At 36.4% G+C, this 24304-nt stretch overlaps 1 protein-coding gene across 1 annotated transcript in view; it reads left to right on the top strand.

Moving 5' to 3' along the window:
• Nucleotides 1–24304, top strand: part of elm (calcineurin like EF-hand protein 1 elm) — a 64160-nt gene that overhangs the window by 2030 nt on the left and 37826 nt on the right. Inside the window, exon 2 of the mRNA XM_090375411.1 lies at nt 11670–11742. Coding sequence (XP_090231537.1) covers nt 11670–11742 — 73 coding nt within the window. The remainder of the gene's footprint in view (nt 1–11669; nt 11743–24304) is intronic.

The raw sequence follows: 24304 nt of genomic DNA, 5'->3' as shown, positions 1-24304 counted from the left end.
AATAAATATATATATATATATATATACTATCATTGAATTATATTAACATAAGTTAAATTATAATAAAATAAATAAATAAATAATTAAGCATTCATTAGAGGCAGCGACATGCAATTCCTCCATATGAAGCTGAAATACATCCATTATTTTAAATTAAATAAAATAAAACACAAGCCAGTAGTATGGCATAAACTGTAGAGCGAAAATTAACATAAAAATAACCCAAATAAACAAACGAACGAAAAGAAAGAATAAACATAAATAGTAGCCCAGAAACCCTTGTATAATTTCGAACTTTAAATCCAATTAACAAAAACTATACAAAATTTAGGATAATGCCAATTACTTATTAATTTAGCGGTACCCCCCGAGAGGTACCAGTTCCGAAAGACGTGAAATATCACCAAAGAGGAACTACCAAACGATAACAAAATCAAAATAAATTAAAATAAAATTGAATAGACTGACCATCATGCCCCATATCGACAGAGAACTGGTACCTCTCGGGGGGGGGGGGGTACCGCTAAATTAATAAGTAATTGGCATTATCCTAAATTTTGTATAGTTTTTGTTAATTGGATTTAAAGTTCGAAATTATACAAGGGTTTCTGGGCTACTATTTATGTCTATTCTTTTCGTTCGTTTGTTTATTTGGGTTATTTTTATGTTAATTTTCGCTCTACAGTTTATGCCATACTACTGGCTTATGTTTTATTTTATTTAATTTAAAATAATGGATATATATATATACATACATACAGTAATACCCCGACTTACGCGAACTCGGAGTTACGCGGTTCTTGATTTTTTCGTTTGGCAACGCTTCCGCCCACTATCTTCAAGGTCGTTTTTCATATGTTATCGATATACGGTGCGACGGCGGAGAATGAGAGCGAAAGATGAACAAAATTCAAATTTGCTGCTTTTATGTTTTTTATATCAGTGAAGGGGAAACACATTTCACCATAATAACGTAAAAACCAACACAATTCCAGCTATCGGTATAATCGCAAATGCAATTAGATCGAGTTTACTACCAGTTTATAACAGATTTCACTAGCAGAAACCAACTGGATTTTTATTGTTTTATGGTAGTAACCCCTAGAAATGTGAGGTGTTAATAGCGTATCCTTTATGGTGTTGTTTATTCAGTTGCTACATGCGCGCAGCTTTGTTTATGCGTATCAAGCGTGCCTCCTTGTTTTGTAATTGTGCTTTATTCCCTAAAAATGAGTAAAATACTTAATTAAAAGGTGTGAAAAGGAAGCGTCCTGGTGAAGACACTGTAGATTCAGAGAGAAAAAGAAAAGCAATTATCGATAAACAGAGGCGGACTGGGTCAAAAATTCTTACCCGGGAAAATTTATAGTGGCCTCATACTATGGTTTATGGCCAAAATCACACTGGCCAACCGGGGTTTCCCCGGTAAGGCTTATGGCCAGTCCGCCTCTGTCGATAGAGAAAAAATATGAAATTGTGAAACTCTTTGAGCGAAATGAAAGACCATGTGATATTGCACGTGCTACAGGCCTAAATGAAGCAACGGCGAAAGGCACATGACAATTGCAAACTTGACAGGTTGAAAATTGAAAAGGGCTCAATTGTAAAGGGCTTAAAAATTTTAGAAAACATAGACTCCAACGAAGAACGCGTTATAGCTACAAAGCAAGGAATAAAAAAATTATTAGCTTGCTACGAAGAAATTCTGCATGAAAAAAAGAACGCGCTGTGTCGTCAGACGAATTTGTTAGATTTTATGAAGCCATCGACATCGAAATAACTTTTTAATGTAAGTCATTTGTTTTTTTAATACATATTTTGTATTAATATGTATAAAGAACTGCAATTTTATTAATATTTTTCTTCTAAACTAGTGTTTTTGTTAGTCCTTGGTCCCAATTAAGCAAAATTTATATGTATTTATATGCAAAGTTGTACCCCGACTTACGCGATTTTCGTCGGACCCACCTATCGCGTAACTTCGGGGTATTACTGTACAAGGAAGTGAGTTTTGTTATCATATCGGTTCACTTCCCCTCTCCTTCAACCCATGTACTCCAGGCTAAATTCCATACAAATGGCATATTAGATCACTACATTGCTACTTTTTCATAGATGTCATTACTTCTATGCATACTTCTCTATGCAAAAGCTCTCAAAAATAGTGTTCCGCAGTCTATGCCAGTATATCAATAACCAAAAAAAAAAAAAAAAAAAAAAATGTTAAAAATTATAATGGTACAAAAGTGGTGTACGCTACAAATATGCAAAATTTATTAATTAAGATTTTTCACTTGTTCACATCTCACGAAACACAGTTCGAGAAACGCTGTTTTAAAGGCACAAAAGGTGATATTGTTGTACCTGTTGCTACTAATAATCTTAAGATTAAGAGATTTTGCAGATTTACTTAACAAATACAGGTTGAAAAAAAGTCACGAATTAGGATTAAATTTGAAAGTGTTTGCAATTCTGCCCAGACACAATAGGAGGGAGTATAAGATTAGAGCCTTGTCAATCAATTCGGCCCTTGAGAGATTGCGCAAGGCTCATGAGGTGGAAAATTTTTCAGCATGGTCTGTGCTTGTTAACAGGAGAAACTGCTTCTACAGGGATGGGATACTCTTAAATAGAAAGAGTGCAAGAATATTTGCTGATTCTATCGAGGCAGTGTTAGGTGGGTTGGAAAACTGCTTGCTTGGGGGTGAACTCACAGCCTAAAAGATTAACAGTAGCTGCAGGCAGAGGCAAAAGTGATTTTTGCACTGCTCCTATTGGATTGAGCAGCAGCCTAGAGAGCAAGTTTTTTTTTTTTTTTTTACGAACACCCCAAACACGAGAGGTATTAGAACCAGTGGTGAGCTGTGAATATTTTAACAATGGGCTCGCTTTTTGATCAGTGGAGTAATTTGATCGGTCATGGAAGTGACATCATCCGCGATTTCCACCAGAGGCACTTATCACACTCCCACTACTAGTAGTGTGATTAGTGCACATGACGCATTTTTCGTGACTGACCGGTGTGGTATCTCGAGTCAGGAGCGGTTAGGGGAGGTGGGGTAGACAGATGGGGCTTGTTATCCCCTTAACCATGCATATAAGTGTATGTGTATAAGGTCTCTTTAAAAAAAAAACGTAAAAACCTCATCGTCATTCCTCCCCTTACAGTGATACCTCAATATGATAGTGTCTGGAGTTCTTTTTAGAATTTTTGAATAGTATGACATCACAGTCATACTTCCTGAAGTTACTACTGCAGTAAATATGATTGCAACAATAAAAGTATTTGTCATATGACGGTAACAACACAAATATTGGCAACAACTTCTTTTTTCTTCTCGCATTTTTGTTACATTCCATTGTTAGGTGCCCCTAACAGCTGTATGTCGCTTAAACTACAAGATCTGTACTTCATTCGACGCTCTTCCAGAGACATTTAGATATTTTGCAATCGCAAATATACATCTCTTACTTTAGTTATCATAAATCCATTGTATCTTGTCTTCCAGAAATTATGAAAATTTTTGAATGTTCAATAAACTATTTACAATACAAAAGCTCTTTTATTTCGTAATCAATATACAAATCAAAATACCAAAAAGAAATGCGAAGGATGTTTCACATCAACCATCTACCATGCCTGCTCAGCACATGTGCAACTTTTTTATTCGTCTTCCTTTTTTAACAGCTTGGGAAATATAATCGATACATTTTTGTTATGATAAAATTTTAATATCGCGAATAAAAAATAACATGAAATATTTCCCATATCACAAATAATATAAAAACTATTACAAAACATTTCACAATATATTTCACAAAACAAATATTACATAAAAAAAAATTATTACACAAATATTCAAGAAAAATTTATTCTAAAAATTGCCTTATGTAATTTACTTCTTTATTAATATTTGTTTATCTGCTTTGCTCAATAGCTGAGCGATGATTACAGCGATGTAATCATCGCTCATTTACCGTAACGATCCGGATCAAATTGAAGCAATGGTTTTCCATTTAGATCATAATAATCTGCAATGTGTTTAATTGTCAACATTATTCATTCATTCACTCAATATTATTCATTATGCTGAAAGCTCGCTCAGCTTCATCGCTGCTAATCGCAATGGTTTCAAAGATATTTTTGGCTTTCTTAATTGAAAAGGGAATTTCACTCGATTTTAAAGATAAATTGTCTTTGACAAAATCTCCAAAATCATTAATTTTTATTTCATGTTTTATCAGAAAACTTAAATTTCTTATTCGGTTTTCACCATCTGACCACCGAGATGAAAGTTCTCTCATATTCCACGATTTTGGGTAGCATATGTTTAAAATTTCTTTCAATTTCTCGTCGTCAGTGGAATCATTATTTAATTTAAAATTGCTCTGTTGCATTAATAACCTATCCTTTAAGGATAAAACAATGTATTTAATAACTTGTCACGAGGTAATTTTTTTAAATGTGTTCTTACTTTCGAATTTAATTCCTTCAAATTCTTTCCACTTCAACATACTCTCAATTTTAGTGTCATAATTTCTTTCGGAATTTTTCAAATTAGCAATAGCATTTATAGTTCGAATAATTAATTTATCTGCTTTTACCATAGTGATTCTGTAAGGCTTCTGAAACCCCAGGGGCTCACATCTGGTGAGTATAGGCTTGATACACCCAGGGTCCTGAGCTGGATATCATCATTCTTCTCTTTCTTGGTGATTCCCTTTTACTTCTCTCTCTCTCTCTCTCTCTTAGGGTAACTCGGGAATTTTTTTTGGCTGGTGCAGCATAAGCCTCAGGCTTTCTTGCACCATATAGCTAATAATAATAATAAGGTAAGAGAGCTCCTGCAGGATGTCAATCATTAGTGCTAAATCGTTAAGAAATTCGACATTAAAAAGTCAGTTTAATAATCCCGAAAATTTAACTTCTTAAAATGTTTGCACAAAGCGGGATAATTCCTTCAACCTGCAATTGCCATCCGCAAGCTATAAGAGCTGCTCATCGTGGACTGAACACACGACCGATTTTTATAGTTTCCACATCAAGTTCTTTAGCAATAATCCTTAATTCGCGGCGGTTTTTTGGAGTTTGGTGATATAATGCATAGTTTTTTTTTTAATTATTGCCTGTATTCCATTATATTTTAGAAAATATAATGGAATACAGGAATATCTACACAGTGAAAGCCTCAACGAAGTTTCAAAATCTGCCAACATTTCATCTTCGTAAAGTTCATATAATATCTTAGTTAACTCAACCCCCCCTACTTTGCTACTGTCACTAGTTCTTTGAATATTGTGCAAAATGTCGGAATCACTTGGATATTCAGCTACTGTGACCATGTAAACATAGACAGGAGAAATTTACTGGAAGGTGTAGATCACTCACTTCTCCCAAAAACGTATGTCCATTTGTCAGAGTAAAGGGGAGCCACAACACAGGTTGACCAGAGGCTGTTATCCATGTCTGGAATCTTCTTAATCCTTTGACTGGCTATGGAAAGCAGATTGATGAGCGCGACTTCTCGGTATATGACTGCAGGTTTTAGGGACACCACTAACATTGTGATACGGTAATCCCTTTAATCCTTAATTTGTGCTTTCTAATTGCCTAAAGGCCAGAGGTGAGAACAATGCGTACAAAGTTGTCTTGTAATCTGTTCGTTACATGGAAATTTTCTTCGTTTAACTGAAACTATTATAAATGTAATTACCAAGGGGAATTCAAAAAAAATTCGCAATGAAGAAGTTGATTAAACAGAGGTCCGACTGTAATAAAATCAAAAATGAAGCAATTTTAAAATACATAACTGATTGAATGCTGGGGATGGTGTCCCGCTCGTCCCATGTAGTTTCGGCTCTGGATACTAAATAATTGCATTCAGGATTTCATTTGTAAAATAAATGATCGTCTCAACAATGGGCTCGCAAATTTTCAAATAAAATAACAATGGGCTCTCGCGAGCCCACTATACCTCTCACCACTGATTAGAACCTATAGTACTTAGTACTGTGCTTGGGTTGGAGGTTGAGAAGACGAAAGAAGATATTTGTTGACATTAGATTTGAACTTCTGAAGACTTTAATTTTCAGGAAATACATACAAAGGAAGGTTGTTCTAGAAAATTGCAGCTGAATGAATAAACGAGGAAGATGAAAAGTTGGTTCTGTGAATTTGAAGTTGGACAGTAAATGGATGTTGGCGGCACGTGTTCGGGCTGTTTTGAAAGAGCAAGTGGGAATTATAGAAGCCAATTCAGAAGAACAGCGCCCATGGGAGTATGTGTAGAAAAGGCATGCAGCAGAAACATTACATCTATGAGACAGAGAGTGAAGACACTGTTAGAGATGAGTCATCAATTAACCTAACTGCCCTCTTCTGAATGGAATCTAGAAGCCTCAGAGAGGTTTTGGGGGCACCACCCCCAGATGTGGGAACAATATTCCATGTACAATATTCCTGTACAATAACGATTTGTACAGAGTGAACAGCAGTTTGGAAGAAAATTAACGCTGAGAGCGAAAGAGAAAACCAAGTTGTTTAGATACAGAGGAGGCAATATTTGTAATGTTTGTGCCAAGAGAGATTAGAAGTAAAGGTAATCCCCAAAAGAGAAACCGTATTTCCCCATGTATAAGGCTCACCTTAATTTTGGGGCTTGAAATTTGAAAAAAAATATATTACATAAAGTTATTGAACTCAAGCTTTATTCATCATTAAATTCATACAAATCCTCATAACTTGAATTGAGCACTGTACGAAAATCTTTTCTGAGCCATTTCTGGGCAGAACGTGGCAAAATGTAACCTAATATACCGGTAACAAGTGCGAAACAATGAGCGCAAAGACAACAAGCGCGAAAAAGCGGGAAATGCAAGTAAAAAAATCTACAACCACTGTATAAGATGTACCCAGTTTTTTGACCCCAAATTTTTCGAAAAAAGGTGCGTCTTATACATGGGGAAATACGGTATATCATCTTGCCTAGAAATCAGAGTGTCATCAAAGATAAGCATAGGAGCCGAAGAATCTTTTTTCCGAGATATGAGACAAGAGTGAGTTTTAGAAGGATTGAAATCAACTAACTTGTCTTTGCCCCACTGGAGAATTACCTGGAGATCGGCATTTAAGGAATTGGTAGCGGATATTCGAGAAGTTGAAGCTGATTGAGCAGGGCAAGGTTTCTCAAACTGATAAGTGGAATGCAATGTGCTATCATCGGCAAAACTATGGATAGGATTTCCAGTCAATGGAAGAAGGTCATTAATATACAAGAGGAAAAGAGTGGGGGGAAAGAACTGAACATTGGGAGAACACCAGCATTAGTGGAGAAGTTAGAAGAAAGAGAGCCATCACTCTCAGTGAGCGATCAGAGAGAGAACTGGATAACCAATTATAAAAAACAGTTGGCAGACCATAAGATGGAAGCTTGTTTAGAAGACCTTTATGCCAAACACGACTGAAAGCCTTTGAGATGTCAAGAGCAACCGCTTGTTTCACCGAACTTTTCCATTGAATTTGTCCACAAATGGGTAACATAAGCCAGAATATCACCAGTGGATCGAGAGTTTATATCCCTTCTACTTCTTTCTCTCTCCCGTCACCACCAAATACGGAGGATGCGGAAAGGTCAGGGAATGACCACCGCATAACCCGGAGCAATATGGCCTTAGTTGCTAATGCTCCTAAAAACCAAATAACAATCTCTCTCTCTCTCTCTCTCTCTCTCTCTCTCTCTCTCTCTCTCTCTCTCTCTCTCTCTCTCTCTCTCTCTCTCTCTCTCGCTCTCTCTCTCTGCAGAATAGTGTAGCTTGGCACACCCAGGGTCCTGAGTTAGATATCATCATTCTTCATGATTCTCATCTACTTCTTTTTCTCTCTCACACACACACGGTAATTCAGAATTTTTTTTTTTTTTTTTTTTTTGTTGGGTTTCCTTGTAGCATATGGCTAATAATAATAAAAAAGTACAGCACATGTGTAATACTCTATATACATAACTACAATATAAACATGCATCAGCCAATGTCAGTGTCAAAATAAAAAAAATATATAAATAAAGAAAACAATGACTACAAAAACATTATAAACCTATTTAAAAATTTCTCCAATGTTTTTAGTTTTAAATCCTTAGCAGTTAAATTTTCATTACCTTCGTGTAACCTATACAATAATTTATAATCTTCACTTCTCCCTCTCAAGTTCTAATGCATTCCAAGGATTTCCTAATTTCTCTGGACCTTGATGTCTTCATTATCAGAATTTTCATTTTCCTCAGTGTCAGGTTTATCTGTTATAATTCCATTGACTATATCCTTTACTGACATTACCTGTTGTTGGAAGATATTCATCAATTTTTACCTCGAAATCTTGTGTAATGTTAAATTAATTACTGGTATATTCTGTTGGCACTATGCTACTTTCTTCAGTATTTATCACAACACCTAGCTGAATAAATCTGGCTTTATGAAAACAGTTTTTGTTTGTTTGGAAATTAATTCCAAGATTAGCCATCACATGCATTGCATCTAATAAGTTAATTTTTTTTTGCTATGTCCTTAGCTTGGGCATTGTTGCTTTCTTTAATTTCTGCAATAATTCTTCCTTTATAGTTCTTTGATCCAAGGAACTATAAAGAAGGCCCACAGTGTCCTCTCGATGATTTATCGCACATTTGCTAGTAGAGACTAAGGACTTCATAATCCCATTATGTAAGGCCATTGTTTGACCACACTTGGAATTGTTCCACAGTTTCTTTCCGTTATAGTGTAGTGTGCTTGCTGGACAATGTTTAATATGAACAACGAGACTTCCAGGCAAGCTCAAACACTAAAATAGGAATTCAGAAAGGCTGGGATTAATATGATCATCTAGTGGTTTCTTTAGGACAAAGTCTTGTGCTCTTAAGATTTATTCTGTGAAGTAAAGAGTAAACTGCAGCATCAAGGTGCATAGTGTTCTCCACTGTGCCCCCCCCCCCCTCCAGATGGCAGGGTTCTAGAGTGGCCGCAAAACAATGGTTCTTTAAATAACTTATTTAGTGCTGAGAACAGTGTATAAAGAAAGAATGGTCAAGAGGCAAAGTTAAGCAAATAAAACATGGTTTATTGTATATATCTCTACAAGGGCACTTATCATTGGTCACTTTATTACAAGATAATGATAGGACAACTCACTACTTTATTACCAATTACTGTGTTTTAATTTTTACATGTGTAAAAATTAGGTTCATGTAGTCTTTAGTTGACACTTATAACTGGCTCTCAAAGAAATCAACAGGGATTAAGCCGTCCGAGTATTTGGGTAATTATGTTAATCTGCCATGTGAGTTCACAATGGCTGAAAACAAGACATATACTAATGAATAACTCTAATGATACATTCTTGGATCTAAATACAGCAAGATGGTCACTTATCAGAGTGACCATCTTGGTGAGGAGAGATGTAAGTAAATGTTCACATTAAAAAGGTAGGGATAGGTCTTAATGTAGATTACTTGTATTCAGTTTACCATAACAAATACGGGCGAACTTACCAGAATAAACTCCTGAGTTTCTTTAGTGATTACTCTTCTGAACTGCCATCCTTCACGAAAGAATCCGTAGATGTTTCTTCCTTCCCTCTAGTTTTACGTGTTTTCTCACGACTCCTGGATTTCTGGGTCCTCAACTGCCAAGACTATGACAGCGGCCGGACCTCTCAAGATCTCTCTAAATCTCTCGTACGATCTCTCCTCTAAGAACCAAAAATCATCCCTTTTTCTCCCCTGTTCCTTTGTCTCCCTCTTAACAATAGGAAAATCATATTGGCCAAAAGACTAATTTGGTAGGGGGGGAAGAAAATTCCTGGGTCGATTGTCATTGAAGCCTGACGCAAATAATATGGAATTTTAAGGAGGTGAAAGAGGAACTTTAATATTTCATGTGGTGGCATCTTGTAGGCTGTCCAGTGGTAATCATTAGTTCACAAGTCTGTTCATTCTCATCAATAATAAAATAAAAGTCATCCCACAATTATAATGCTCCGATTTCACCCCAAGATATGTTCCTTAATTAGCATCTCTCTGATTCCATCATCAAGAATCCCGACGTTTTCTCCAGCTTTACTTATGTGATGTTTGTTTGACCCTATCGAGTGTTGTCCATGCAGTGAACTGACCGAAGTAATGGCAGGGAGAAAGCATCTAGATTATTGCTTCCATATTGCTGAGGTAAGGCGAGTCAGCAAGAGCAGACCAAAAATAGCTTTTTGTACGGGGTGATTATAACCCTTCTAAATATACGGGCAGCAAAAATAATAGGGTGGCTTGGAGCTGAAACTGCTTCTCAAAGCAAGCCAAGGGGTGTAAAAATGGGAGCATTTTTACAGAATACTGTGTTCAAGTATGGAGACTGCACCTAAAGAAAGACATTGAGCTTCTTGAAAGGGTCCAAAGATGAGTAACTCGCCTGGTGAGATTGGCAAAAGGGCATCCATATGAGGAAAGACTTCGAATATGTGGGTTGCGGAGCTTGGAAACTAGGCATCTTAGAGGAGACTTGATTGAGGTGTTTAAGGCTCTGAGAGGCATAAGTAAAATGAATGAGGACAAAATTTTCACCGTTATGATTCTAGAACTAGGGGTCATAAATTCAAGTTACAGGGGGTGATGTTTAGACTGGATTGCAGAAAGTTTTATTTTAGCCAGCGAGTTATAAATTACTGGAATAAATTACTTACATGGGTGGTAGAGGCTGACAGTTGGGGGAAATTCAAAAGTCAGCTGGATAATTACCTATGGGAGGAGGGAAACACATAGGTTGTTTATTTCCTTTTCTTTTATTAATTATTTATTTTTTAAAAGTTTCTTATTATTATGTTTTTTTTGGCTGGTGCAGAAGCCTATGGCTTCCTTTCATCATGTGGCCAATACTAATACTTATGCACTCCTCTCAGTTTTGTTTTCCCAGTGCTTATATCACACCAAACTGACTCAACATTGCATCCATCACCCAGGTCAACTGAATGCACTGCCTTAGATTTAATATGCTTATTAACTAGGGTTCGAGCCCGTGCCCACCAAATATGGAGGATACAGAAAGGTCAGGGAATGACCACTGCATATCCCCGGAGCAATATGGCCTTAGTTGCTAATGCTCCTAAAAACCAAATAACAAACAACAAGCTTATTAACTAAGAGCATAATCCCTCCACCTCTCCTCTCCTGTCTGCCCTTCCTGTATACATTGTACTTCCCATATTCAATTTCAGCATCACTTATGTCTGGGTGACAGTGTTTCCACTATTCCTACAATGTCTGCTTTTAATGACTTAATCAGTATTTCAAATTCATCAAATTTATTTACAATGTTCCTAGCAGTAGTGTACGTACATGCAAGTATACATGCACATGTGGGGTTTTCATCATTCAAGAAATGTGATACTGATTCCAAAAACATTTTTGGCAATGTCCCGGCACACATTAGGGTATATGTAAGTTCGGGCATGATTTATCAGACTGTCATTACTTTCTAGTTGCACAGTATAAACCTAATGTAAAATTGTTCATGAAAATTCAGTAACTTAATATCAAAATAAAAAAAGAAAATATAAATATATTTAAACATGAAACTTTGAATTTACAGGCTACTTAAATTAATGTGTCTGTTTTAAATTGCTGTTACTTTAGTTTCACCAAGTCAGATTGAAAGATTATATAGTAGGTTTACCAGTCTGGATAAAAGTGACAATGGTACTTTAAGGTAAGTCTTATTCCCCTCTCCTCTCTTTCGAGCATAAGTTTTATAATCATAAAAATATGTAGTGTCTTCATTTTTAATAAGAGTAAAATAATTTTTATTTTAAATATATATTTTTGGAATTAAAACTATGAAATGGTTGTGGCTCCCTAATTTGAGTACTGTTATTCCTATAAATCTTCTGCAATACTGTTATTCATATAAATCTTCTGTTATTCCTATAAATCTTCTTCTTACATCTCTCCTCATCAAGTGTGGGGGGAGGGGAACACCAGTGGTGTTTAAACCTTTTCTTTGAAAAATTTCATGTCCAGTTTTGTCAAGGCTATCTTATATTTCGTGGACAAATAGTTTTCACTGGCACCAAAAATCTAAGTGCAGTGATTCCGTGTAGTTGAGATCAAAGATCTTGATGACATTTTTATAGCTGCTTTCATTATTGGTTTCATGTTTCAGGAAACATAATCCATAATTTTTCATAGGAACATAATTTCATCTTAACAACAGAGTGAATCAGAAACCTTTCAGAGGATGTTTAAATATATTAGATATTAGCATATGTTATATATAAAATTTATGTGATTTAATTAACACCTGCAAAACTTAGTGGCCAAGTTAAGTAAATTATGGCATTCTGAAAAAAAAAATTGTGCATATTCAAATAAATATCTAAAATGTGTGCCGATTAACTGTGCATAAACTTTTTATTGCATAAAAAAATTCCTCATTAGAAGGGTTCTTTTCAGTCATAGCTTCCTGGTAATTATTTTTACAGCCATTATTGTCAGTGCTGTAGTCATAAAATTAGCAGAAGGTATACTCTATGAATGTTATGAAAAGAAGAGAGCATACTGTGCATATCAGGCTTATTAATAGAATTTGCTTTGGTCACATACAATAAAAGAAGTGGGTTTTTTTTTTTTTTTTTTTTCAACATAATATTCTGTATTTTGGTAATCAGCATATGAAAAACTTCTGCTAGTCAGTGAAATTAAATTTTTATATTTGTTTTTTCAAACCTTTCAAAAATCCAGAGGATATATGGCGTGAACCCGCATATACCCTCCACTACAGCCCTGATTATTGTTCTAATGCATCTGTTGGGTGACACACTTGTCCATGTTCAAGCATCAGCTAAGTTTTGCCACCTTTGAAGTATGCTGCTCCCCCATCCCTTGCACACATATTTCGATTTTATCCAGTTTTATTTATTATTAATTTGAAATGCATCCTTTATATGCATGCATTTTAATACAAAGGTTGATCTATAAGTATTCCTCTTGGGCAACATAATTTTTTCTAAGCATCATATTAGCATCATGAAGTTTTATATATTGCTACTACAGTAGACTGTCGAAAATAACCACACCGCAAATGACGGAACATTCGAAATAATGGCACATTGAGATCAGATGTATACATAGAGCACAGATGTCTTGCAGTGGCGAAAAAAGAAAACAGCAAGTCACGTGATTACTGCATTTGTTTACATTTGCCATTTTCAAAGTGAATTCTGTACTGATATCACAGACTGTACCTCTGTTTTACATTTATTTTAAATTAAAAACCCCTCACTATGGCTTCTAAAGTTAATAAACCTCATAGAGAGAAGAAAAGAAGAACAGCATTAAACCTTAGTGACAAACTTGATATAACTACAGGTCAATGTTGAAAAAAAGTCACGAGTTAGGGTTGAATGTGAAAGTGTCTACAATTCTGCCCAGACTGCTTCTACAGGGATGGGGTACACTTAAATAGAAAGGGTGCAAGAATATTTGCTGATGCTATCAAAGCAGTGTTAGGGGGGGTCAGAAAACTGCTAGCTTGGGTGATATACAGACTAAAAGGTTAACAGTGGCTGCAGGCAGAGGCAAAAGTGATTCTTGCACTGCTTCTATTAGAATGAGCAGCAGCCTGAAAAGCAAAGCAATGGAGATTTCCAGGACTGCTGGGAGTCATAGTGGAACAAATAAATACATGGGCTATGTTAGGGTAACTAAGAGTAGAAACAGGTGCATGTACACCAAGGCTAGGAGTATAGTTAATAAATTTGAGAGCTTGAAGTGTTAGTCAAGCCATCTAAGGCAGATATTGTTGGAATATCAGAGATGTGGTGTCACACAAACATAAGCAGTGCAGAATTAGAATTTGGGGAGTACAATGTGTACAGAAAGGATAGACAGGACAGGAAGGGAGAAGGGGTTATGTTGTTAGTTAAGAAACACAAAATCTAAGGAAGTGCATCCAATTGATGTTGGTGAACAATGCAATGCTGAGTCTGTTTGGTGTGACATAAGCACTGGGAAAGGAAAAATGAGAGTAGGTGTGTGTTATAGGCCTAATGACTCTGATGATTCATTAGGCCTATAACAGCAATTGTGAAGAGAAATAGAGTAGGCCAGTAAATCAGAATGTCTTATAATGGGGGATTTAACTTTCTAGATATTGACTGGAACTTGTGGTTTGGTCACTCGCACACTAGCAAGACTTTTGTGGATTTATTGGAGAATTGTTTTCTACAGCAACGTGTTCGAGGGGCAGCCAGAGGAAGTAATACACTTGATCTGGTTATCAGCAGTGATTATTCATGCATTAAGAATTTGCAGATAAAGGAGGCACTAGGTGGCAGTGATCACTCTGTGCTAATGTGGGAATTATTTAAAGATGTAACTACCAGCAAGGTTAAAGGGAAGGGTTTTTGTTTTCGTAAAGGTGACTACAGGGATCTCAGACAGTTTTTAAATTCTGTATAGTGGGATCAACTTATGATGTTACCAATGTTGAATTCTAAATGGGAAGCCTTCAGGGACTTAATTTTGGAGGCTACTAGGCTTTTCATTCCAACTAAGAAATGCTGTTGAGGGTTTAGGCCTAAATGGATGTCAGATGAACTAATGAGTCTTGTGGCAGAGAAGAAAAAATGTATGGGATGTATATAAAGTATCAGGTGACACAGAAGCCTATGGTAGATATAAACTAGTCTATAATCAAGTCACAAAGGAGGTTAGGCAGGTGAAGGCTGTTTGTTATTGTTTGTTTGTTATTTGGTTTTTAGGAGCATTAGCAACTAAGGCCATATTGCTCCGGGATATGCGGTGGTCATTCCTTGACCTTTCCGCATACTCCGTATTTGGTGGTGACGGGCTCGAACCCCGGTCTAATCAAGAAGCATGTGCTACGCACTGCTGCTCCTTCCCACCTGGCTACGGAGGCGCGCAGGTGAAGGCAGATAACGAGAAACCCTTGGCACAAGATGCAAAGAAAAACCGCAAAGAGTTCTTTAATTATGTAAACTCTAGAAGGAAAGGGATGAATCAGATTGGACCACTTAAGATTAGATGGGTTGGCTATTGATGATCATGCTCAGGTAGCTGATAAACTGAATGAGTATTTTGCATCTACATTCACGTGAGTTATTCAATGAGGGGAGTGCCAGAAGTTTATCAAACTCTAACAGGGAGCTAAGTGATTTTGTAATAACTGAGAGCAAACTGAAGGAGAAATTGTTGAAGTTAAACAGAAAAAAGGCACCTCTCTTAGATGGGATCTATCCAGTTATATTAAGGGAGGCAGCAAAGGAAGTAAGCAAACCCTTAGCCATAATTAGGAGAGCTTCCTTGGACTCAAGAGGAGATCCCCATGGACTGGAGGTGTGCAAATGTATCACCAATTCACAAAGGAGGTTCAAAAGGGGGGGAGGGGGTCCTGGTCCTTGCCAGCAAAACATGCCCCATATTGAACAACCACTACCACCTGCCTGGATAGTGGGCACCACGAGTCTACAGACTTGTGTTTGCACTGCACACAAAGGCATCTGTTGGTGCTTTGCACAAGGTATTTGGGCTCATCTGACCAGCACACTTGTTTCCATTCCTCTAGTGTTCAACCAGCATGTTATTGACACCACAGCATTTGCCATCAGCAGTGAGGAGTGGGTGTCTCTTGAGTCGTCTACTATGGAACCCCATATGTCTGAGTTTGCAATACATCATTTGTAATATTGTTTTTGCATTCCCTTTATCATATTGCAGTGTCAGTTGTCTCAGTGTGGATGGGGTGGTCATATTTCAGTGATCACTAAGTGTTGATATTAAGATATAAACATACTAAAATAGAAGATTCTATTGTAGTTCTAAAGTTATGAACAGTCAAACTGATGTCCATTTCCACCAATAGTTGATAAGTTTGTTTTCAGGTCAAGAGAAAACAGCTCTCCAGATTCATGAAAAATTGAGGAAAGTGCACTAACAAGACACTACTGATATAAGCAATATTTGTAGATGGCTTGTGCATTTTAACAGAAACACCACTGACATATGGACACTGACACTGCTGAGCAGAAGACCAAAGTCTGTGTGCATTGAGGGAAACTAAGGTTTAGGAAGAAAGGATTGAAAATTACAGGACAGTAACCATATGCAATGATGCAAACACTAGGGTATTTAAAAAGAAGTGTATTAACCATTTTACATCATTAGATTATAGGACAATATGCTGCAAATAGGTGTCCAAGCTGTTAAAAAAAAAAAAAATGAAATTCTCCGGGCATGATATTTGTCAACTCCTGTTGTAGGAGTGCAGTAATTTTCAGGGAGATATTTTTTAAAGGCTTGATAACAGGTGATGAGACCTGGATCTTCCATTATTGCCCTTATTCTAAATGCCAGTTTATGAAATGGATACACCTGTTATCTTCAGTGAAGAAAAACCCTGAATTGACAGATTGTGGCCACAATGTTTTGGGATAAAGAAGGCCAAATTTTGGTGTTTTTTTTTTTTTTAAAGATAGGTCAGATTATAAATAAGGAAAGATATTGCCAAACATTTGAGAAGCACAGAGCAATAAAATAAACGAGGAAGGCTCTAACAGGACATCAAATCACATTACACCATGATGATGTCAAGCAATACACTACCCATATGACTCAGATGAAAATTGTAGGCTTGGCAGAGAGTTTTGCTTCATTTTATATATAGCTCAGACTTGGCTCCATCTGTTTCTTTTTTATTATATACCTTATATTAACTTACTGTCTCTGTCATCAAATCTGCCGATATCTTTTTCAGTCACTTCTAATAGAGATAGAAGACTGAAACTTTGTACATATTCCTAATTCGCATGACAATGCATTCTATCAAAATTTGAGCTAAATCAATAAAGTGGTGCACCGTGCAGCCATTGCACGTCATATATCGGCTACCTGGATTTATACCTCAACCGGATTTTGGACCTTTTCCCCACTTCTTATCTGGTTGTAAACAATCTTTTGACGTAATGTTTCCAATTAAATTTGAGCTAATCCATCGCATGGTCCACTGTGCAGCTATTACATGCCTCATATCCACTACCTGGTGCCTCCGTAGCCAGGTGGGAAGGAGCAGCAGTGTGTAGCACACGCTTCTTGATTAGACCAGGGTTCGAGGCCGTCACCACCAAATACGGAGGATGCGGAAAGGTTGAGGGAATGACCACCGCATATCCCGGAGCAATATGGCCTTAGTTGCTAATGCTCCTAAAAACTAAATAACAAACAACATCAGCTACCTGCTTTACATGGTTGTATGTATGTAATACAGTCAGTCCTCGTATAGCACGATAGTTGTGTTCCTAGAAACCTTCTTGCAATGCAAAATCGTGCAATATGAACAACAGGCCCTATGGGACAAATGGGGTTAGGTGCTGACCACCCAAAATTGAACACCCATTTGTAATGAAAACATTACCAAACACAATAAATAATCGTAATAAAATACGTATTTTATTAAGGCTATTACGTAATAAAATATTGCTACTGCTTCTTTTTTTGTTTAATTTTCTATCCAAACAGATGACGGCCGTTCCATCTCTTCCAATTCTTTGTCTTAATCTAATGGATTTTAATTACACTTTGAGTTGTTCCTGCTATGAAAGTTGTTTTTATTGTCTCTGCATTATTTGTAATTCTCGGCGTTGCCTCATTTAGGCCTGTAGCACGTACAATATCACATGGTCTTTCATTTCGCTCAAAGCGTTTCACAATTTCATATTTTTTCTCTATCGACAGAGGTGGATTGGCCCTAAGCCTTACCGGGAAAACCCCAGTGGGCCGGAGGCCGGTGTGATTTTGGCCATAAACCACAGTATGAGGCCACTACAAATTTTCCTAGGTAAGAATTTTTGACCGAGTCCGCCTCTGTTTATTGATGCTTTTCTTTTTCTATCTGAATCTGTAGTGTCTTCACCCCAGGACGCTTCTTTTTCACACCTTTTAAGTATTTTACCCATTTTTAGGAAATAAAGCACAATTACAAAATGAGGAGGCACGCTTGATACACATAAAGAAAGCTGCGTGCGCGCGTGTAGCAACTGAATAAACAACACCGTAAAGGCAGAGGCACACTAACACCTCACTAGCTCACATTTTACTAAAGCACATTTCTGGGGGTTACTACCGTAAAACAATAAAAACAATTTCCAGTTGCGTTTTTGCTAGTGGAATCTGTTATAAACTGGTAGTAAACTCAATCTAATGCATTTGCGATAATACGATAGCTGAAATTGTTTGGGTTTTTATGGTATTATGGTGAAATGTGTTTCCCCTTCATTGATATAAAAAACAAATACATTTTCAGAATCTTCTCTTCATTCCTATCGTGTTGTGTTCAGTTGGGTGATTCCGCATTCGACTGCCATTTCTTGTAAACACAAAGGCAAATCGTGCATAAGCGAATTTGATTCGTGTTATATACGACATCGTTCCCCTATTTATAAATCGTGTATGATCGAATTCGTGTAGTGTAAACATGTGTTATACGAGGACTGACTATACATACATATAAAGCATGCAAGATTTTATCGTCTATCCTTGCATTGTGTAAAGATTTTTTGTTGGTGAAATTCTTTTCACATAAATTTTCAATCATACTTTATTTATAAAAAATGTATGAATTTTTATTCATAAAAAATAATAAAAATAAAATAAATATTATGTAAATATAATGTTTAGGTATAGGAGAAGTGATAATAGAAAGCTGTAATGGATGCGAATTTTCAGAATAACTGACGGATATATTCTGAAAATTCTTTGAAGAAGCAATACATCCTCATTAGAATAATTTCAATTAAGCTTTTGTAAGAGAAGACTGTACGCCTCCAAATAGTCTTCTCTTACAAAAGCTTACTTATAAGAATTTTAAACTCTAATCACTTGGAAAATATTTTCTAAAGAATATACAATCCAAACATGAAAATAATTAATTTCTCAACATTCAAAACCTTTCTAGTCCCTTTGATGATTCCTGTTACTTTGCAGACTCGCATTCATGTGAGAAAAAGGGAAACCATCTGGAGCTACAGATAGTGCGTGTGTTATCCTGGGCGACACAATCAAAGAACTTTGTAGAATACATAAACTAACAACTGGTTCGAAAAATGTTCAACATATGCTTGATTATGTTGATGTGACTGTCCAGGAAGAGACTGTTGAGCTTGATTGTGAAATGACAACTTTTCTAACAAATCTGCATATACATGAATGTCCATGCCTTCATATCCATGATTGTTCATTTATGTGTATGTGTCCAATAATTTATTAAAAAAAGTACAGTCCAGTTATGAAAGTGGATGTGAAACTGCGCCATACTTTATCATTTCATCATGTAATAGTTTGTCAGTTATTGTATATGGACCTTTTCCAGCCCACATAACACAGTTATGCCTATTAATGGCACTTCCTTCTTCTTCTTCTTGAAGAGGAGTGTTTCCATTTACAATGGATTTCCTCAGCCTACAAGTTATTTTTTGGTAGGAATTTTTTCACGCCATAAAGTGTGGTTTAAGGTGTCTTGGTCAGTTAAACCTCTGACTGTCATGCACTCCCATACTCCATCCATCATGTCCTCCTTCCTGGGGGTATCTATTCCAGGATAGCCTTTAGATATCTGGTTTCTTATTTTAATGGCACCATGAAGATAAAAGTGGGCTTTGTTGGCTCATAACATGATCTAGCCATTTTTGGTCATATTCGGGTTGGTTTTTGTCCCTACCCCTATTTACAAAGAAAGGGAAGGGAAAGAATAACCACAGCTGTATAATAGCATTGCTGATTGAATGAATACATTAATTGTAACAGGCTTGCCTAATTTGTCCACACACTGGGATCACATGTTCTTAGCATGCCTATCCAGATTAGTGGTTGCATTTAACAGCTTGCTACTTATAGTCTCCACATATACAGTGGATTCTGCTTAAGAAATTGCTGGTTTAATTATTGAATCAAAGCCTATATCTGCATCTTTTACACAGTATAAAATAGAATCATAAATTAGACTTTCTGAATCATAAAAGATGATTGGATGATTAATAATCTTGGATTTTTCTGCATATTTTTGTTTTATTGGACTGCACTCAGTTGATGGAAAGGAAAGGAAATTGCACTTGTAAACAAAAGAATGTGAACATTCCAGATATTCCGTTTGCAGTCTGTGTATGTAACTGAGTGTTTACTTCCCCTGATAAAATGCAGCTTTATTTAGTTATTTATTCAGCTTGTTGATTTTATTACCATCTGTGAAAAGTGACCATGTGATAGTTGCCTTGTTGTTTACCATCTGATAGCTACTTTCTGTGGACATACAGTACTGCACTGGGATTAATTCTGGATTGCTAGTGAGAGCAGTGTCTGAAAAAAATGTGCCATCTTAAAATAACCTACTTATCCACCAATTTTTTACTACTCCTTTATTGTTTAGTTTGGTGGTGTTAACATGTGAAACATTGTGTTTAGTATATAATTTAAACTTTATTTAAATTTATACATGTACTTTTTTTTAATAAAGCATTTTTAAAAAGTTGAAGCAAAACCAAAGAAAAGATTTAAGTGCAGCTGAGAAACAAAATTTTAAAGAAAACATGATTCAGATGACTTTAGCTTCTTAAGGAGAGATAATTAATGAGTATATTGAAGTGAAACTTCTTTAGGTGTGCTCCTGGCAGTTTTCAGATGGGAGTAACTTGTGTTCGTGGATTGACAAAAAACGCAATGAAAATGTGACACTTGCCATAAGTAAATGTATTACAGGCACTTTGAACATCCAACTATCACAATCACCTGGTTACTAATTGGGGGGTGACAACCTGTGAATACCCGCTGTAGTTGCCTTTTTTTTTTTTTCTTTTGTTAACCTGTGGAAAATATTCTTCCGATTTTCACGTATCATTTAATTTTGTTAATTTGTAAGGTAATAAAAATGTAAATCTGTGCTTCGTATCTTTACTTTTATAGCCTGTGGATAATATTCCTCCTATTTTTGCTTATTAGAATCGCCATTAATAGAATTAAAATTCAAATTGTAAATGTTATCACAATGACCTGTGCTTATTACATATCGTATAGCAAACGGTATTTTGTTATGGAGTGTCCATCGTAAAGTGATTTGATTGTACAGTGCACCAATCATAAAGTGGAGGTCCACTGTTGTAAGGCGTATAGTGCATGTACACGTGCAATGCGTCCATGGATTGAATTGCTGAGAAAATGCGACATGAAATGATTCATCTCCCACATTGTATCACTCTGTACCAGGGACGAGTGACGCATGACCCAATCAGTACCCCTACTGATTGCATCATTCTATTTCTTTCATCATTCTCCACCGTATTTAATGAAACATTTTGACGGAAAAAATGTATAAATCAACATGTCGAAGACTAATAGCATTATAAGGTGTAGAGAGCATGTATATGTGCAATGCGACCACCGAAATCACCTCCATTGAGTACACAGGAGAGATCTAAGCTATTTCAACAGCAGAAGAAATTACAGCATGTGATGGAGTTAAACAAAGAAGCTGGAGAAGGTTCTTGAGAGCCTTACATCTCCCCAGAAATGTTAGAAGTGCATATGGAAGAAGGTCATGGAAGTTGATACTGCAAATGAAAATGAAGAGTCCTCGAAGCCCAGTTGTAAATGAAAAGTGAAGCACCAAAACTGGCTGCCATAAGTGCTCCATAAAATCGTTCGACACATAGTGGGCATAATACATGGCAGGAGCAGCAACAGGATTTTAATAAACACCGACGCATCCACACACAGCTTAAACATACATTCCTGGATAATGATTTCAATTCAGTCTGTTCCTTGTTCAATCTGATTGGCTTTGGTTCAAGAACAATGTTAAGATTATAGCAGCTTGTGATCTTCAAACAGCATTTCCAAATCAGGATGTAAGTCAAATGTTGGCCTGTAACAGCTGTCGTGGCTCTCTCAAAAACAAAATGATTCTGGCTCTATAGAAGTCAAATGGTTTTAAATATCATCCTATGCCACAGCACTTGCCGAAACTAGATTTTGTAACAGAACGTCTCATATCTCCAAGGCTCCAATTCAGGTAGATTCGTCGCCTGTGGCATTCATACAGTCAATACGTGATCCTCAGTCAAGTGATAAATGTTCACCTAAAGAAGTTTCACTTAACTTCCGCTATGCGTGCTCCACACACACACACTTTTTTTTTTTTTTTTTTATTTTCAATGTTACATACTGTGTTATGATTTTAAATCTTATATACATTGGTGTTCAAAGAAAGTGCATCACCTAGGAATTTCACATTTCTAACTCTTTTTCGCAATGGTATGTTAGCATCACAAATAGAAATGCAGTCCATTCCGGTTATTTGGGACACATCGGGACTAGTGCATTTTGGCCCGATTAAGCAGCTGCCCCAATTATCCGAAGTTTCTCGTAAATAGTTAAAAAAAAATACAATGTACCCCCCCTTTACAATTGATTCACTGTACAATCAAATCACATTATGACGAACTCGCCATAGTAAAGTACCATTCACTATACGATGTGTAGTAAGTGCCAGTCATTGTGATTACGTTTGTGAATTGAATTTTAATTCTATTAAACAGAGATTCTAATTAGCAAAAATAGAAGGAATATTATCCACAGGCTATAAAAGTAAAGATATATTAAGCACAAATTTACCCTTTATATTACCTTACCAATTAAAAAATTAAATATAATACGTGATAAAAATGAAACTTGAAAATCGGAATAATTAATACGTACCGTAATATGTACATACTAACTAGTTGACATTTCTGTTCACTGACATTTGTGGGTGGGGGTTAAAATTTAAAACAGTAAAAAGATAAGCAATCAATAACAAAGAACATGCCGCACACAAATTGCAAGTAACACAACAAGCGCAAATGAGAACGGAGTAATGAGTTACGAAGCTTTAAAAATAGGAATGAAGAGAAGATCTGAAAATTAATGTTTTTATATGATTGAAGATTTCATGGAAGTGTAAACACATTTCACCATAATAACCCACAGAATTCCAGCTGTCGGTATTATCGCAAATTCAGTAAGATCAAGTTTACTGTCCATTTATGATAGATTTCACTAACAGAAAAGCCCAATAAACAGGTGAATGCTAATTGTTTTATGGTTGTGACCTCCAGAATTTCGACTGGATCACGTGGTACCGTTGGAGACAATCATAGGGTAATCTCCAGTGCTGCAGTCTCCTGCCCCAATTAAACGGCATGCTGTCCCAATTAAGCAAAGTAAACCTTGGCTGTTTTCTCCATTGGTTTCTGTTTTTTAAGATTTGCCCCAAATAAACGGCTGCCCCGATTAACCGGTGGCCCAAATAACCGGAATCCACTGTATAAACAAAAAATAAAATTTATTAATAGTTAAGGCAAAGCTAAGTAATATTTGAGAGGTGCTCTCAAAATATTCCAAAATGAGTATTTGCAACCTTTATATAACATTTTTGGTAAACACGACAATTATGGCTGAAATGTTATCAGAAGCCCTTAATTTGCTTCAGTTTATCATTTTAAATGGAAAACAAAATGAAAAGTTCACTAGGTGCAAACTAAAATTTAGTTGAACTGCCTCTGGCCCTGATGACAGCAGCACACCGTTGAGGCATTGACGAGATCAATTTCCGAATATAATCAACTGATGGTTCTTGGTTTCAAACATGAATTATGGCTTCCTGAAGTTCGTGAAGGGTCTTTGGTTTCTTTCTGGCAACTGCAGATTCTACACGATGCCAACAGTTGTAATGGACCGTTTTTCCAACCATTTTTTTCATCTGTAACAAATGTAAACACATTACTGTCGAACCTCTAATGCAGAAATGAAGATAAAGTAACTACAGAAGTGCCTACTTACACTTTTTTCCCGATGACAAGGAGCAGAGTCGTCCTGAAAGTTGCAGTTACTTGGCAGGTTGAAATGGTCGGCAGCAATTTGCCTTCCAATATGCCAGGTATCCATTGGCATTTACGGAACCTTTTATAAACTGCAGGTGGCTGGTAGGGAATTTCACTGTAGGCACCATACAGTCTGGATGGTATTCTTCACCATGTCTAAGGGAAATCTTTTGTTTCCCATCAGAGCCATGCATGTTGAATTTCTTTTCATCCGAGAAAATAACTGACTTCCACTGCTTAGGGGTCCATTTGACATGCTCCTTGCGCCAAATTAATCGGGCCTTTTTCATTTTTTGTGTGAGGAGGGAGCTTCTTACGATAGGCCACAAGTCTATTTTTGAAGAGGCA

This window comes from Mastigoproctus giganteus, chromosome 6, assembly GCF_048544385.1.
Source record: "Mastigoproctus giganteus isolate SK-2022 chromosome 6, ASM4854438v1, whole genome shotgun sequence".
NCBI classification, from domain to species: domain Eukaryota; kingdom Metazoa; phylum Arthropoda; class Arachnida; order Uropygi; family Thelyphonidae; genus Mastigoproctus; species Mastigoproctus giganteus.
Note: the sequence above shows the minus strand (reverse complement) of the source record. Positions and strands in the feature narration are given on the sequence as shown.